Here is a 17,066-nt window from a genome sequence, read left to right as displayed (position 1 = left end):
CTGTTAATGCACCATACCGTTATCTTAATGAACAGGACACCATTTATTGTTGCACCTATTAAGTGTCTTACCTAAATGACTTTAATTTAAAAAAAATGAAAGTAAGTGTTGACATTTGCATTTGATATTGATTTTTTTCCGAATTCACATCTTCTTTAAACATAGTTTGCTTTAATAATTACATCAAACAGTATTTATTTGTGAGATCAAATAGTAATTAAACAACATAAAACATTATACAGATGACTTGATTGTGTCTATTTAAAGGATTTTAATCGGTTAGGCTTAATACAGAACATGATATTGATTATCCTAAATATTATATCAAATTATGGATTTAATACTAATGCTCAAGTGATTGAATCGGAACAAAATGCTGAGCACAGTTGTAGCTATTTTACTTATTTATTTCAACGATAAAAGTGGGTTTATTTTGTCAATACACTGCGAGTACTTACGATGTGTTGTTAACAAAAAATACAGAAACATAGGCCCATTACATGTTCCAACATTAAAGAGCATGTATCAAGAAGGGCAAACTGCATATATAACTCGTTATGAGAATGACTTAAATTGTCGTGAGAATGAATTAGTTATTCAAGGCAGCCATCAGGTAAGTCGTATTAACGAGACCGTGACAACAAACCTTTGGGCACGACTTAATTAATCGTGTGACTTAAAGGGTACTTTTTGGAAAATTGACAAAATGAAAAATCGTTTCAGAATTGCAAATGTTCTATTTAGTTATGATATTTGTGAGGAAACAGTAACACTGAACTGTTACCATGCTCCAACATATCGATTATATGCATCTTTTGAGGATTTAAAAACCTAAATATTATAAAGCGTTGCAACGCGAAACGATTGAATCATTTGGAATGTTCTGTTGTTCTCGTTATATTTTTGGATACTACGAGGATTGCTTATATAAAGTATAAAACACTTAACACTTTATACGAGCACGGATGGCCGAGTGGTCTAAGGGATAGATTTTTACTCCAGTTCTAAGTGGTTCGAGCCCAGTTGAGGGTTAAATGTTTGTCTATCTTTAATTTTATTCTTTTTTTTTACTGGGGCTTTTATGATCCCATGTTTACATTTATCAATAAAAATCATTTAATGACAAACTTTAATACACTCCAAAATCTGTCAACCGCGGACCACAATAAAAAACGATTTTCTGCCCGATATATCATATACCCTTTGGGTATCTTGGACATGAAAAATAAAAACGCACACGCTGTCACATCTGTGCGATCGTAATTTGATCTTAACTTCAAATAAACGGATGCAAATAAGAAGATGGACGGGTGAGACCAGTTTACACGAATAAGTTTTCTCACGACAAATGTAAGTTTATCGTAAAATATAAGATTGTAATAAGAAATTGCTTTAAAAAATTGAAATATTGGCGATGAGCGTATTACTTCACAAGAAAATATTTTTAAGAAACAAAAGTACGAAATGAATATGAATGTAAAAAAATAATATGTGTTATTAAGTACAATCCCCTAAGTACAACCTACGTTAGTATGAATTTTCTCTTAGCGCTAAAATGTGGACACGTTTTATTCCTCGTATGCAGGTCTTTCGTTCATGATTCAATAGGGTAGAGAGCATCATCGTATGCTTGCATGTCATGCATTAAAAAAGTGATTTGTCATGTTTAAATTTTTATTTAGGCGAGATGGTCATGCCTTGTTCATAAACCACGTTGATTTTATCTATGCAATAAAAGTGCCGCTTGACACCGGCTTATCAAACTATCATACCACTTCTTGTGGAGAATTCATTGCGGCACGGAGTGCGATGACAGAATGAATAAGCAATCACCACATTTGATATATTTCTACAAATCTTCATTATTTTGACTAATGATATTGCTGGGTGGCAAATAGCAAAATTATTATTGTAAACCTTTGTCAATGGAATGTCTTAACGAAAGAGTTATCATCGCACATTTATCTCCTTTTTGCATACACTCCATTTTGCGAATGCAAGTTTGAACGTTTGTTTATTTAAACTAAGCGCCATTGAAACAAACAGACCCTTATTCGTTGTGTAACGTATACAACAATTCAATTAAAGATAATTTTTATTTTGAGACAACTTATAATTCAAGCATTGTAAGTGTTCTTACACGTCTCAGAGAAATTCTATGATTGTACGAAAAGTTACGGTTGAAAACACTCGGAACAAATCACTTTAAAGTCTTATTTAATTATGTTCATATCAATGTCGTAACAACGGAAAGATTGTTTGCACTGAAAAGGCACTTGGTTTGGTGAAAAAGGTTTCGTCTCAATTCGTGAGATTTATTGGTTTATATTGTGAAGGATCCGATTCTTTTTGAATGCTAAACTGACAAAAGTCGAATATTATTTTCTGAATATAATATTTAATAGACTGGTTTTGCACAAAATGCATTTATGAGTGTGTTAAGACGTATCATCAAACTTGATAAAGGTAATTGCAATTATGAACGCGTTATCGAAGCAGCATATCTCCCTTCTCAAACAATTCACATGAATAATATTCGTGTATATGCACAAAAATTTTGTATAACGAAAAAATACATAGAAGTGGAATGTTGAACTAATTTTTTTAAGCGAAATTAATTAAATTATGCCATGACTATGTCGCGACATTGAAATACGTTCTAACTGAGATGACTCTCTCTTACAAAGTCTAAGTGTTAGTTATAATAATTTTCCTAAATATAAGTACGTATTAACCCATCTTCATCTTATCATTCTGGATAAATATAACGTATAATAGAATTTATAATGTTATAGTATCATAACAATTAAAATTTTGGTATTATCAATCAAGAACGTTCTGTATTATGAAAGATCGGAGACATTTTGATTTGAAATTTGACAGAATCGGAAGTGAAAGCATTGTTTTGTTACTTACAAAATGCATGCCTACTATATTTGTATATAACTTGTGATTAATCATGCGTGTTTAACACATTTCTGACATAACTGTTTGCAGACGGGCTATATATTTACTATTGAATAAATCAGGTAGAATACATGTATATCAAGGTTGCATCGCACATTTATTCACAATATGATCGTTAAACATCTTTTTCTGAAAACGAAAATTATAAGTAAAATGAACGTTATGCTAAACAAAAATATTACGAATATTAAATTATACATGTATTTTTTTATTTGCGGCGTTTTACTTTCAACTGATTAAAATAAATAAAAATACAACTGTATTTCCTAACGTCTTTACTTTAAAAATATAGTTAAAGGCTCACCATGTACACGCCATTTAGCGGAGGTAAATATTTCACAAAACACATGTATGTATAAAATTTATTTTACATGAACGCAAAACGGTGTCTATTACAATAGATTTTTAAGTTTATAAGAACATATTAAATACATTAGAGGAGTTCATGTTATGGAAAGAGTATTTTCCAAAGAATGTTGAACAACAAATGTTATTGTGTGTAATTAAAGTACAAAGATCAATGTAAATTTATAAGTAAGTAAAATAAAATTATACCAGCAATAATTTCAAAAAGATAAATAAATAGAACTTGACCATGAACTTAATCATTTCAAAACTTAAACATAATACTGCATATCATATGGGAGAACATACTACTATACGTTTATCCAACACATAATGTTTTGCCATATCCAAAGCAGAATTAAAACTGTACATGTGGTCACACTTTAGAAATATCTTATATGGTTACAAAATTATCAATCATAAACGCTCGTGTCGCTTTAAATGTCACACATGTTAATTGACAACTCTTCCATCTCTCCCTTGAACCAATCGCCATTGGCCGCGTCGGCCTTGCCTACATGAAGAGCGCAGTGGGTCCCACGAATAAACCCCGGGATTCCAAACTTAACGGACGAATCGAAGCCCAGTCGGCCAGCAAGCACCCCCTTGTTGAATCGGAGGACAATTTCCTTATCATAAGAAGATGTCTGGTTTACAGATACAACGGTCTCGAACTTCATCGATCTAGTAACTGTACCAACGTGGAAATTTATTCGTTGGCTGTCTTCGGTGATGAGAATGGATGGAGTGAGGCCACAGTCGCTGTTGGAGATGATATTGTGTGGTCGCGAAAGGTCTCTGTGGTTGGAGAAAGGCACTTGGTTTGGTGAAAAAGGTTTCGTCTCAATTCGTGAGATTTATTGGTTATTATTGTGAAGGATCCGATTCTTTTTGAATGCTAAACTGACAAAAGTCGAATATTATTTTCTGAATATAATATTTAATAGACTGGTTTTGCACAAAATGCATTTATGAGTGTGTTAAGACGTATCATCAAACTTGATAAAGGTAATTGCAATTATGAACGCGTTATCGAAGCAGCATATCTCCCTTCTCAAACAATGCACATGTATAATATTGGTGTATATGCACAAAAAATTTGTATAACGAAAAAATACATAGAAGTGGAATGTTGAACTAATTTTTTTAAGCGAAATTAATTAAATTATACCATGACTATGTCGTGACATTGAAATACGTTCAAACTGAGATGACTCTCTCTTACAAAGTCTAAGTGTTAGTTATAATAATTTTCCTAAATATAAGTACGTATTAACCCATCTTCATCTTATCATTCTGGATAAATATAACGTATAATAGAATTTATAATGTTATAGTATCATAACAATTACAATTTTGGGGCGGAAGTTTGTATCATTTCATCTGTGCATGACGTTATGTGGTGTAATAAAGCATACGGAAAAAAAAGCCATACAATACTAGTTTCTAGTGTTGGCGTGGACGAAGCGAATGCAATTTTTAAATAATGAATCATTTTCATGTGAAATTAATATAAGCACAATATTCAGCAATTTCAACAGCATAAACATTTCAAACATTTGGATCAAGGAAACAAAACCAAATCATCGCTTAGATTTGCTAGCCATACACAACCGTAAGATTCCAAATCACAACATTACACGATGAATGTTTGATTATTATTTTTTAAATACACATCAAAACCTGGCGTATGTTTTTGTCCCTTTATATTTGTTTCCGCATTCTACGCGTCAAAAGATGCAGCATGATCATTTCACTACGTGTGAAGTTTCCCATCAAAAGGTTTGGTTGACTGAACACCATTGCATCCGAACGATTGCCTTGCAACGTGCTATTTCATATTTAATTTCAAGACACCGTTCTATCACATTTTATATAAACGACTTTGTTATCAGCGTTGATGCATAAATTATGATTGTGTCGCATAATGAAATCGTTTGTTTTAAACAACTTGTTTATGTAGTAAAGGTTGTTTTCGATAAACTATACTAATGGTATTGTATCGTCAATACGTTAATTATAATACATGCATTTATATATATATATATATATATATATATATATATATATATATATATATATATATATATATATATATATATATATATATATATATATATATATATATATATATATACATATATAATGTAGACAATATACGTAGACGTGTTGGTTGGCAACAGATGCCATATACAAATGTGTGAAATGTAATGTAACTTAATAACTGAATTATGAATTTTCCTTCAAATAAAGTATGCAAACATAGAACTATTTGTTCGCAATGTTCCAAATATTTTCTGGTGATTTAACATAAGATTTTCTGTACCTTGAAATCAATGTTTGTGTTTCATCTTTTCAATTGTTGAACTAGAAGCAATGTGTTTTTGCTTTGTTGCTCATAGGGATATATCAGATTTTAAATACTATATAATTGTTTTAACATGGGTAATCTATTTCGAGAATAAAGATAGTGTGTTCTTTTTTCAAGTGAATTAACTTTGATTTACGTTCTTTTCAATACTCTCAAATAAGCATGGGTTGTCAATATTTAAAGAAAAACAATATAGGTTCCAGTTTAGAACCAGTTTTACATCATTCACTTCATGTTCTGGACAATAAGAAACTAAGAGCTCAAAAGCATGTAGCATTATACAACGGAGATATACACCACTAGGCATTTTATTTCAGTTTCATAAAGAAAAAGGTTGGTTTGTCTCATGAATGTTCAATTAATTAAGTGTTAAGTGTTTTCTTCAATGGAAGTTAAACAAGTAAAAACATGTTGTTGGTACCACAGGTATATTGACGTATATATCGCATAGGCAGCGAGAGCGTTTAAGTACGATTATAATAGAATGTATTTCATAAAAAATAAACATTATTTAATTAAATATATGACATTTACCTTCATTTTAACATAAGCCCGTTGAACCTAAGCATGCATTGCATCATTTTCTTGAACTTATACGTCTTTGGGTCGTTTTCCGTTTGCACATGTGCGTTAAATCTGCGGAATTCGTGTGCTTTTATATTCCCATGTATGTCGAGCATCTGTAAGTCAAACTTAAAACATAACTTTCAAGCCCTTTCGATGTAATAAAGAATCCGTGTGTTTAAAGCGAATCATTCGCATGCATATTATATCCAACAATCTGTTAAATTAACCATTAATCATTTTCGGCGTTGCTGTTTAACGTCAATTTTGACCTTAGATGACCTTTATTCATGATAGGTCCCAAATGAATAAATCTGAATTGTGCATTGGTTAATAATACAAAAATCAACGTAAACTTTGGATGCATATCATTTGAACAGAAATATGAATATATTGTAAATAACACGTAAATTACAAAAAAACCTGTCATGATTAAAAACATCCTCTTAACATTACATCGAAACGTTTTTCCTTAGTTAACGAAGCATTATAGCATTAATCACATGTCTCTACAATTAAGAGAAGCTATTGCTTACATGCCGTCGCGGCCACACTTAACACTACAAAAACAGGCTAGATTGCACTTTACCGGTACGCAGTTGTTTACCACTATCGACATAGCGGGGGTTTGGGGGCGGTAGCCCCATATACTAAGGAAATATATAGGTGTTAGAAATATATATGTCTTTGATTTATTCTAATTCAGATTTGCGTTTATTAGTGTTAATATGTTTCTTTGTACTTTGTTTTGTTCGTTTTTTATATAAAGTTCTGTCTTTCTACAAAACAAATCATATCACTACGATGCTTGCAATATTGAGTCTTTTATGTTTACATACTACTAACATCTTAACACATTATAACACATTATTTTTTATTTCATTCCAGCATTATGTTCATAGTATTTCAGTGGCGAATATGTTTTCTTTCCTAATGAAACTAATGTATTACTCAGTCAATTATGAAAACCTAGACATTACAATACTTATTGACAATAAAACATATAATTTCACCTCTTCTTGTTCTTCATTTCTTATTTGTTTATACAGTCTAATATATTATCTTATTATCACTCACTAGCTTCATTAAAATACATGGTCGCTTCATTCCGTCTCATTTCACTGGTCGCTAACATTACAACATCAACGCCGTATATCTTTTTAAAGATATTTCTTGTTTATTATTCACGAACTTGTCTGAAACTTATTAAATCCGCTAACTAATCATTATAAATGGTTATTAGAGAATTGCCGATTTCTATTGAAGATATTTAACTAAACGAAACTTTTGTTATGCCGGTAAGTTTTCTATATGTATATTTTGAAATGTATTCGTTCAATCAGCGCATGGCGCTGCAAGGTGGGGATTAGGCGAACTCGGTTTGATCCTCAATTAAACCTAGGGTCGCAAAGAAAGTGTGTGGATATATAATTCGTTACCCAATATTGCAGTTTCATTCTGACGCGTTTTATTTATTATTTAGAAACACGTTGTGTATGTATTTAGCGTTCAAATCATCTACGTTACCATAGCTGTATCTCGTCACAACGACATTTTTTAAGTGTGATCCATCACACACGTTCAATCAAGAACGTTCTGTATTATGAAAGATCGGAGACATTTTGATTTGAAATTTGACAGAATCGGAAGTGAAAGCATTGTTTTGTTATTTACAAAATGCATGCCTACTATATTTGTATATAACTTAAGATTAATCATGCGTGTTAAACACATTTCTGACATATCTGTTTGCAGACGGGCTATATATTTACTATTGAATAAATCAGGTAGAATACATGTATATCAAGGTTGCATCGCACATTTATTCACAATATGATCGTTAAACATCTTTTTCTGAAAACGAAAATTATTAGTAAAATGAACGTTATGCTAAACAAAAATATTACGAATCTTAAATTATACATGTATTTTTTTATTTGCGGCGTTTTACTTTCAACTGATTAAAATAAATAAAAATACAACTGTATTTCCTAACGTCTTTACTTTAAAAATATAGTTAAAGGCTGACCATGTACACGCCATTTAGCGTAGGTAAATATTTCACAACACACATGTATGTATAAAATTTATTTTACATGAACGAAAAACGGTGTCTATTACAATAGATTTTTAAGTTTATAAGAACATATTAAATACATTAGAGGAGTTCATGTTATGGAAAGAGTATTTTCCAAAGAATGTTGAACAACAAATGTTATTGTGTGTAATTAAAGTACAAAGATCAATGTAAAATTATAAGTAAGTAAAATAAAATTATACCAGCAATAATTTCAAAAAAATAAATAAATAGAACTTGACCATGAACTTAATCATTTCAAAACTTAAACATAATACTGCATATCATATGGGAGAACATACTACTATACGTTTATCCAACACATAATGTTTTGCCATATCCAAAGCAGAATTAAAACTGTACATGTGGTCACACTTTAGAAATATCTTATATGGTTACAAAATTATCAATCATAAACGCTCGTGTCGCTTTAAATGTCACACATGTTAATTGACAACTCTTCCATCTCTCCCTTGAACCAATCGCCATTGGCCGCGTCGGCCTTGCCTACATGAAGAGCGCAGTGGGTCCCACGAATAAACCCCGGGATTCCAAACTTAACGGACGAATCGAAGCCCAGTCGGCCAGCAAGCACCCCCTTGTTGAATCGGAGGACAATTTCCTTATCATAAGAAGATGTCTGGTTTACAGATACAACGGTCTCGAACTTCATCGATCTAGTAACTGTACCAACGTGGAAATTGATTCGTTGGCTGTCTTCGGTGATGAGAATGGATGGAGTGAGGCCTCAGTCGCTGTTGGAGATGATACTGTGTGGTCGCGAAAGGTCTCTGTGGTTGAAAGTGTATTTCACCTTGATGATAATCGAGTCGGTTTCTATATTTGTAAATCACGGTATTATCAGCTGACTATTGTCACCGTTAAAGAATCCTCTCCCACCCCTTATATCAAGGTTCTCGTACCGAACATAAGTGCCCGACTGGTCATATGAGCCATTGAATAGCAGATGCACTTCCGGCTGACATGACGGGTCCAATTCTAAAACAGAAAACTTCGTACAACCGCAGTTTTCTTGCACATACTGTAAACCAACAGGACAAGGTCTGCGGACCCAGTCCCAGCCTAGAAATGTACTGCTCATATTCTCCCGCACTGCCGGGGACCGGTCGAATGTTATTGCACGTTATTTTGTAGTAGGCCATTGATACACGGAGCACCATCCATCGCATTTATTATAGCTGTCTAGCGTACAACCGGTGTTTTCTTTGTAATACTGACCATCTGGGCAGCAGTGTTTGGTCGGATACCCATTCCAACAGTTCCAGTAACTTATACAATTGACCGGGTCAGGAAATGTTGCGCCGTCCTTTGCACTGGCGCATATGCCAGAGGAAGCGGCGCAAGTTGATGAGGCGACGCAAGTCAGGAGGTCTTGATCCCACGCCATTCTCGGGCCGCATTCCTGTACTACTCCAATGACTTTGCTGTCTCCGTCTTCGTAGCAATGGACGAACTTGTTACAATCAGTATGTCTCATGTAGCCTACGCCATTCTTCATACTGCATCCGGCGCATATGTCTACCATAGTTGGCTTTGCCGCACCTCTGTCTGGTTGTACGACGATCAAGACGAACGACAGTGTGAATGCGAAACTCAGCATTTTGAACGTTGGTTTAAACCTGTAAAAAATGTCCCGATAAAGTATCGCTTTATGAAGCATTTGGTACAGGTTTTCTAACAAACGTGTGTAACATTTTTTTCGCATTCCATTTAACGTCAACATGTTCCATTATTAAAAATACAGCATTAACGTGTAGCAGGACAACAAGCAGAAAAAATAAATATATATGTTATTAATTATATAAAGGACAAACGTGTTTATATATAGCCCCTATAAAGTTACAAAGTTGCCTTAATTACCTTCGATAAATCCCGTAATGTGGCTTTACTCACAATGTAAGCTTTTCTTTCTGGAGAGGAAATGTTTTTCAAAGCAATATATAGAAGTATGCAGGCGTTTATTTTTTGTTATATTCGTGATTTGTAAGGCTGCGCGCCATCCGGTTTGTATGATAACGCAACGGGGAAGTGCAGAATGTCCTGGCTACTTAGCAACGGCGACTCTGTGGGATGATCCTTGGGTGCTGTGTGTTTAAAACTTAAAGTCAACATTAAGTCTAAGAGCGTGTTATTGACGTTAAAAGAAACGAAATGGGAAAAAAAAGAAACTCTTCGATAAAAAGCAAGCATTTATACATTTATTAGATCGTTAAAATTGTATTGCATTTTGTTTAAAAAAACATGTGCGAAATGCTGTTTTTATAATAAATGAATTCACGCGTGTTGTTCAGTTTGAACGCTACATGTTTGTTTTAACTTAAAGATATAATCTTCCTTTGTTGTAACGTGTATCCCATACACATTGTAAAAAATACATTAAATGCTTGGTTCGTGTTTGTACCTTTTAGAAAAGCTCTACATGTTCATCACTCACGCAGCCTAACGCTACATAAAATTACTTAAGTGCTTGCTGCAAAATTATAATTTCTTGCTACCACAATGATATAGTCTCCATTATAGATGTCATAGTGTTAGTTCTATGTTCAGAACGCAATACTTAGTAAGAAACATGCAGTTGAACACAAACGCGTACCGCACGTCTAACACATGTAATGTACAAGTATCACATCAAGCATAACGAATGTTTGTTCTTACGTCAAAATCGCACATATAAATATTATATGCTTGTAATATTTTTGTGCCGAATGGAACATCGGTTTAAAGACACGACATTCAACCCTTTGTTGCCTAAGGGAATATTAATGGAGAAGAATGGACCATTAGGTTTAAAGAATGGGTTCTTCATGAGATTAATGCGTCAATCTTTAATCACAGCCATGATTTCACACACATGATATTGAGCGGCATAAAATGGATACTTTTTGCTGCGTGTTCGATTGAGATTTTAACTGTTTACTGATATCCAGCGAAAAATATATTTTTACACTGTGTTTAGACTTTTTTAAAGTGGTATTGTTCGTTTAATGATAATTTCCGGAATCATTATCGATACGGATATTTTATTACTTTATTATTTAAATACGTGTGAAGAAATCCATTGATACAGTATTTAATGATTATGAAATACGTCATTATTGCGTTAGAACTTAGAAGTTCCTTTTATAGAACATGTTTGTACTATAAAGAAAAAAACGGCCTTAAAAGATATAAATTGTAATTTCACAGATACAATTTCGGCATCTCAATAAGTAATCAGGCGTTATAGAAGATATCTCTTAATAGCAAACACGTTAGTTGTTTCAATTTATAGTAAGACATTTTGAAAGACAAAGAGCATCTGCATTCTAACATGCAACACATAAAACTCTGAACATAATGTGTTTCTGCAATGTAGATTGTTGAAAGTTATCACAATCGACTACGCAATAAGACAGTTAAAATTATTGATGTAATTTAGCATGATGTATATTTAGAAGGGATATGTCCACCATAATCTTTGTTTCAAGACAAATCGTCACAAAAAAGGTTATGTATGAGCTTCCTCTTCGGTACACAAAAACATGCCTCTCTTTTAATAACATGAATTGTGTATTCTCTGCAGACAGTTACGATGTTTTTTTTTGGGACGCAAACTGGATTGACTTTTCTCACAATGATTTATCAACTTAATGATCATAGGCGTTATGATGTAACACCGAAGTGGTCATAAATATGGGATGAATTGTTTTAGCTGTTCGCTTGCGAACAACTAAGATTGGTACTACGAGTTGCAAGTCGGTCTGCTCTTAACTACGCTAAGAACGATAACGACCGCATCTGAGGCTATTAATGGATGCTGATAAACAAGTATAGTGGGATGTTGTGTAACCTTGTTCATAGTGCATGCTACTATTGCTGTTTCTGGGAAACATTCTTTTGTTCTCAACAAACTGCTTTGTAATCGCTAAAACCGAATATAAATAGCTCGGCGTAAACGCTGACTTTGAAATAAAGTTTGCAATTAACGTTCCTAAATAATTAAATTGAAAACAAAGCTTAACTATTGTGTGTGTTCGAGACATGTATCAAAAAGTTAAATCTTGTGTTAAGTCATTGTCTTCAAATTCTGACTATTTTTCTAACGCAGTGGGGCTCCGACAGGGTGAAGTTATGTCACCGTTATTATTTTCTTTGTTTGTAGAAGATCTTGAGTTGTTTTTACAAAATGATTTACAATCCGGATTGAATATTGACGACATTGTATTGATTTTACTTTTATTTTCTGATGATATGGCTATTGTAGATAAATCGCCCGATGAAATTCAAAACCATTTAGATAATCTATATTATTATTGTAATTTATGGCGATTGAAATTAAATACAGAGAAACAAAAAATACAGTTTTTCGGAAAAGAGGCGGATTATTTCCAAATGAAAAGTGGACCTACAATTGTCATGACGTTCAAGTTGTGAATGATTTTAACTATCTTGGGGTTGTTTTAAATTATACTGGGAGTTTCACATTGAATCAGGAAAACCTAACGGGTAAAGCATTAAAAGCCATGAATATTTTATTGTCTAAATGTAATGACTATGATTTAAAGCCGAAGATACTTTGTCAATTGTTTGACGCATTTGTTGGTTCCATTTTAAATTATGCTTTGGAAGTCTGGGACTATACTAAATCTAAGGAACTTGAACGAATCCATTTGAAATTTTGCAAACGATTATTAAAGGTAAACTTAACATATGCAATGCATGTGTTTATGGTGAGCTGGGTAGATATCCCATGTATATACATAGATATGTCCGTGTCATTAAATATTTGTTTAAGATATTATGTAGATCTGAAAATATCATTATTAAAACCATAAATAACTTGGCCGTCTCATACTATCATAAAGGCTGTCATAATTGGATATTTAATGTTAAAAATGGTTGATGGTATTAGTTATGCATTTGATGATATAAATACTATTTATATTGAGATTAACTCATTTGTAGAGGAATTTAAACGCAGAGTTTATGATAACTTTACACAGGACTGGTATAGAACCTTATATAATAGTTCGATGTTAGATGTTTATCGATATTTTAAAATCAATTTTGAATATGAGTCCTACTTAGACATTTTACCAAAAAATTGGAGATACTTCTTCACCAGATTAAGATTGTCAGCCCATCCACTACATATTCAAACTGGTCGTTATGCAAGAGACGTTGCTAGAAATCAGCGTTACTGCATGTGTTGCAATTCGACCGATATTGAAGATGAATTTCATTTTATTTGCATTTGCACGGCGTTTAGAAACATTAGAAAAAAGTACATAAAACATGTTATTACAAAAAGCCATCTATGAATAAATATTTAAGTTTACTGCAATCGAATAATAAAATAGAAATTATAAAAGTATGTCTTTCTGTAAAAGAATCACTTAAAGTTCGAACATCTATTATAAACGAAATAATGCTTTAAATGTTCATCCTCTTTTCATTTTTCTTTTTTTTTCCCCTTTGTTCTGTCTTTGTTGTTTTTATATTTAATTTACTTTGTTAGCTAAGTAAATAATGCGTAAATACGTGTAAAACTTTGAACCTATCCAAATTGACATTATACTGTTTTCATAATGTGTTGTTGACGATGTACATTGTACACGTCAAAATAAACTGTCTGTCTGTCTGTCTGTTAACTTGTTAGTCACATATTCACCGCATGAAATGTGTGTTATTAACTTATCATTGCCAAACCACACATTAGTTTATGCAGATACAAATTATACTTCGGGAGTACCACGTATTAGTGTAAGTAGATAAAAATTATACCACGGGAGCTCACATCATATGTGTCCTCAAATGCATTATTATGATTATATATCTTAACAATCGAAATATATCGTATGTTAATATTTGATTTACATGCAGTTTTCTTTCGACACATTTAAATCACACTTTCATAGCCGCGTCATGCGAAAATAGGTCTTATGCGTTTCGGCCAGCGTATCTTAAGCCCAACCTATGCATTTACGCAGTCTGGTCAAAGGCGATGCTGTTCGCTACATAATCAGCCAATGTATTATGTATCATTATGTATCTCCTGACCAGACTGAGAGATGCGCAGGCTGAGTGGGCTATACATATAATGGACGCATATGGAATAAGACCTAATTTCGCATGACGAGGGTCATTAAAAATCTTATCGCGAATTTTAAATGGCACATTTTAGCACATTGCTATTCGATACAAAATTGTATTCAAAATATCAAACTTGTAAATAAGGGCAGCCAATCCAGGCGTTTAAGAACGATTTCTAGACTTGCTGACCGAGTACGGCAAACATTTGTGGTTGGATAATTTAACGATTTTCCTCTTATCGTGACACTATACTATTTGTTTGTTTTCTCACATTGAAAGCAAAACTGTGTTTATCGACAGTTAATCATATATTCCCCGGACGCTTTAGTGAACGAGTACGGACCTTGACATTCTGCGAGATGGATTTTAACGCGTAATTGTAACTGGGCCACAATTTGTGTCATTTGAACATACAGAGAGTAGTCCGGAATTCCTTACACTAAATAGTGATTCTTCCTTTGCGCTGAGCACAGACACAGTGATGTAGCCAAAGTTCAGAGGTTTTATCTCAATCAGCCTATGAACTATTCGAATACATTTATGCGTGCCTGCTGGCGTTATGTAAAAGTCATTTAAGGTGAAAAACTGGGTAAAACAGCTATGCCGACAAAAGCGCATTAGTTCTCTATACCTATGTTTAGGTCAGAGTTGTTGACACCGTGTGAACTGCTAGTGTAACAAGAAAAGCATATATTCGAACAATATTCGTTTAATATGATGGTGATTACAAATTGTCTTTATATTCAGTTTTCACTACAATTTTCATAATACTTTGATTATGCTTTCTGAACGTCAAAAAGGGCCATGCTGTTGTTATTTTGTCTAGGTTATCTTTATAAAAAAATAAGCATGATAACAAGTGCACACATATCTCAACCCGTGCGTTAAGACACACTCTTTATAAATGTGAATGGCTTGTGTTAATTTCAAACTTGCGATTAATTTTGAAAAAAATGAGTTGAGTCTTAAATTATGCAATAGCCAACAACTTCAGTGCCTTCAGCGCTTTGATTTATCATAGGCACATGTTTATGTCACTTTCTTCATTAAGCATTATTCAGTTAAACATCAGCAGTTTATCCTAAATATTGAATGTTCAACACTCAATAAAACGCATCCTCGTTCTTATATCATAAATTGTCAGAAGATACGTACGTGGTTATACAACATACTGACGTAATATATTTGCTTCAGTATTCTCCCCAGTCTCCAAATAATGGACATTGTTATCGGTTGAATGAGGACTTTTGCAGTTGTTCCTGAATCGTAATTTGATGAACGCTAACTCTACACCGGGACCATCAAAAGAACAAGACTAGTTCTAAATAAAGGCACGGTTGTCGGTTGATTGGTCAAAAGCAAACGCATTCCATCAGTTTGGATGCGATTTACACCATTATTTATTCGTCGTGTAAACAAGATCGTATTTACGAAACATTCACGTTTCATGTTGTAATTGTTTGCATGTCATTGTTAGGCTATTCCCAATTAACATGGCTCTTCTATCCGTATACTGATGAAAGGAATGCAGTTGAATAAAATGAATTCTTGTGTTTCTGTCGTTAAAAACGACTGGTAACTGCTCCATAAGGACTTCCGTTAGGTTTGCCGGATATACACGCTTAAGGAAGATAAATGTGAATCACATGTAAACTCATATCCTCATTAATGCGTTTACGTCTGGTTGTGTTTTTTTATGTACACAACGCAAGATAAAATCAAATATGCAGACACGTACATGTTACTAACAGTATCGTTTTATAATACATTCCGAAGTTATAAATTAAAGGGGCCTTTACACGATTTGGTTAATTGACAAAATAAAAAGAATTGTTTTAGATTCGTCAATTTATTGTAGTGATGATATGTGTGAGGAACCAGTTATACTAAACATTTATCATGCTCTTAAATATCCATTTTATGCATCTTTTGAACGTTGCAACGCGAAACGATTTAATTTTTTTGAAAGTTCTGTTGTTATCGTTATATTTTATGATACTACGAGGATTGCTTATATAACGTATAAAATACATCACTCATTGTATGAGCACTGATGGCCGAGTGCTCTAGGCAATAGACTTACCCCAGGGGTCAGTGGTTTGAGCCCAGTTGACGGTTACTTTTTTCTTTCTTTAATTTTATTCTTGTTTGTTTACTGGAGCTATTTAGATACAATGTTTACATTTATCAATATAAAGCAGTTAACGACAAACTTCAATATATGCACAAATCTGTGATAGGCCCTTTAATTTCGGTTTAAGACTGTCTGCTTACGTAAGTCCAAATATGCACTTGTACAATACCATTACTTATGGATAATCATAAAAATACCGCCATACCATAATAGTGTATTTTCGACTTAAAAGTTGTATTTATCATTATTATATTTACTTCGTGTTACCTCTACATTTTTATTTAAAGACTTTTTTTTAAATTCTTCTAAACATATAATCATAAAAACAAATTAAATGATCTTATATTGTGATTGCATTATCAATTTACAGAACCAAAAAATGTCAGTGACAGAAACTTAAAAAAGATATTTCAAAAGCTGCGGTTAACAATGGCCCAGTTTATCTTGTAATACATGGATCTGATAGAATGCAGACCCACGTTTGATGTATTATTTTGTGATGAATCCGGTATATG

At 33.0% G+C, this 17,066-nt stretch overlaps 2 protein-coding genes across 2 annotated transcripts in view; one reads left to right on the top strand and one right to left on the bottom strand.

Moving 5' to 3' along the window:
- The window catches only part of LOC127879229 (glutathione S-transferase-like), a 252,638-nt gene that overhangs the window by 31,281 nt on the left and 204,291 nt on the right, over positions 1–17,066 (top strand). The window lies entirely within an intron of this gene.
- Positions 3,361–10,273, bottom strand: LOC127872760 (uncharacterized). The gene is made up of 4 exons (XM_052416176.1): positions 10,206–10,273; positions 9,472–9,964; positions 8,768–8,946; positions 3,361–4,170 (listed from the first exon to the last, which is right to left on the bottom strand). The coding sequence occupies exons 2-4, from the start codon at positions 9,943–9,945 to the stop codon at positions 3,750–3,752; spliced, it is 1,074 nt and encodes a 357-aa protein (XP_052272136.1). The 5' UTR covers positions 9,946–9,964; positions 10,206–10,273; the 3' UTR covers positions 3,361–3,749.

The sequence above is a fragment of the Dreissena polymorpha genome, chromosome 1 (assembly GCF_020536995.1).
Source record: "Dreissena polymorpha isolate Duluth1 chromosome 1, UMN_Dpol_1.0, whole genome shotgun sequence".
Lineage (NCBI taxonomy): Eukaryota > Metazoa > Mollusca > Bivalvia > Myida > Dreissenidae > Dreissena > Dreissena polymorpha.
This window is presented reverse-complemented; position numbering and strand designations above follow the sequence as displayed.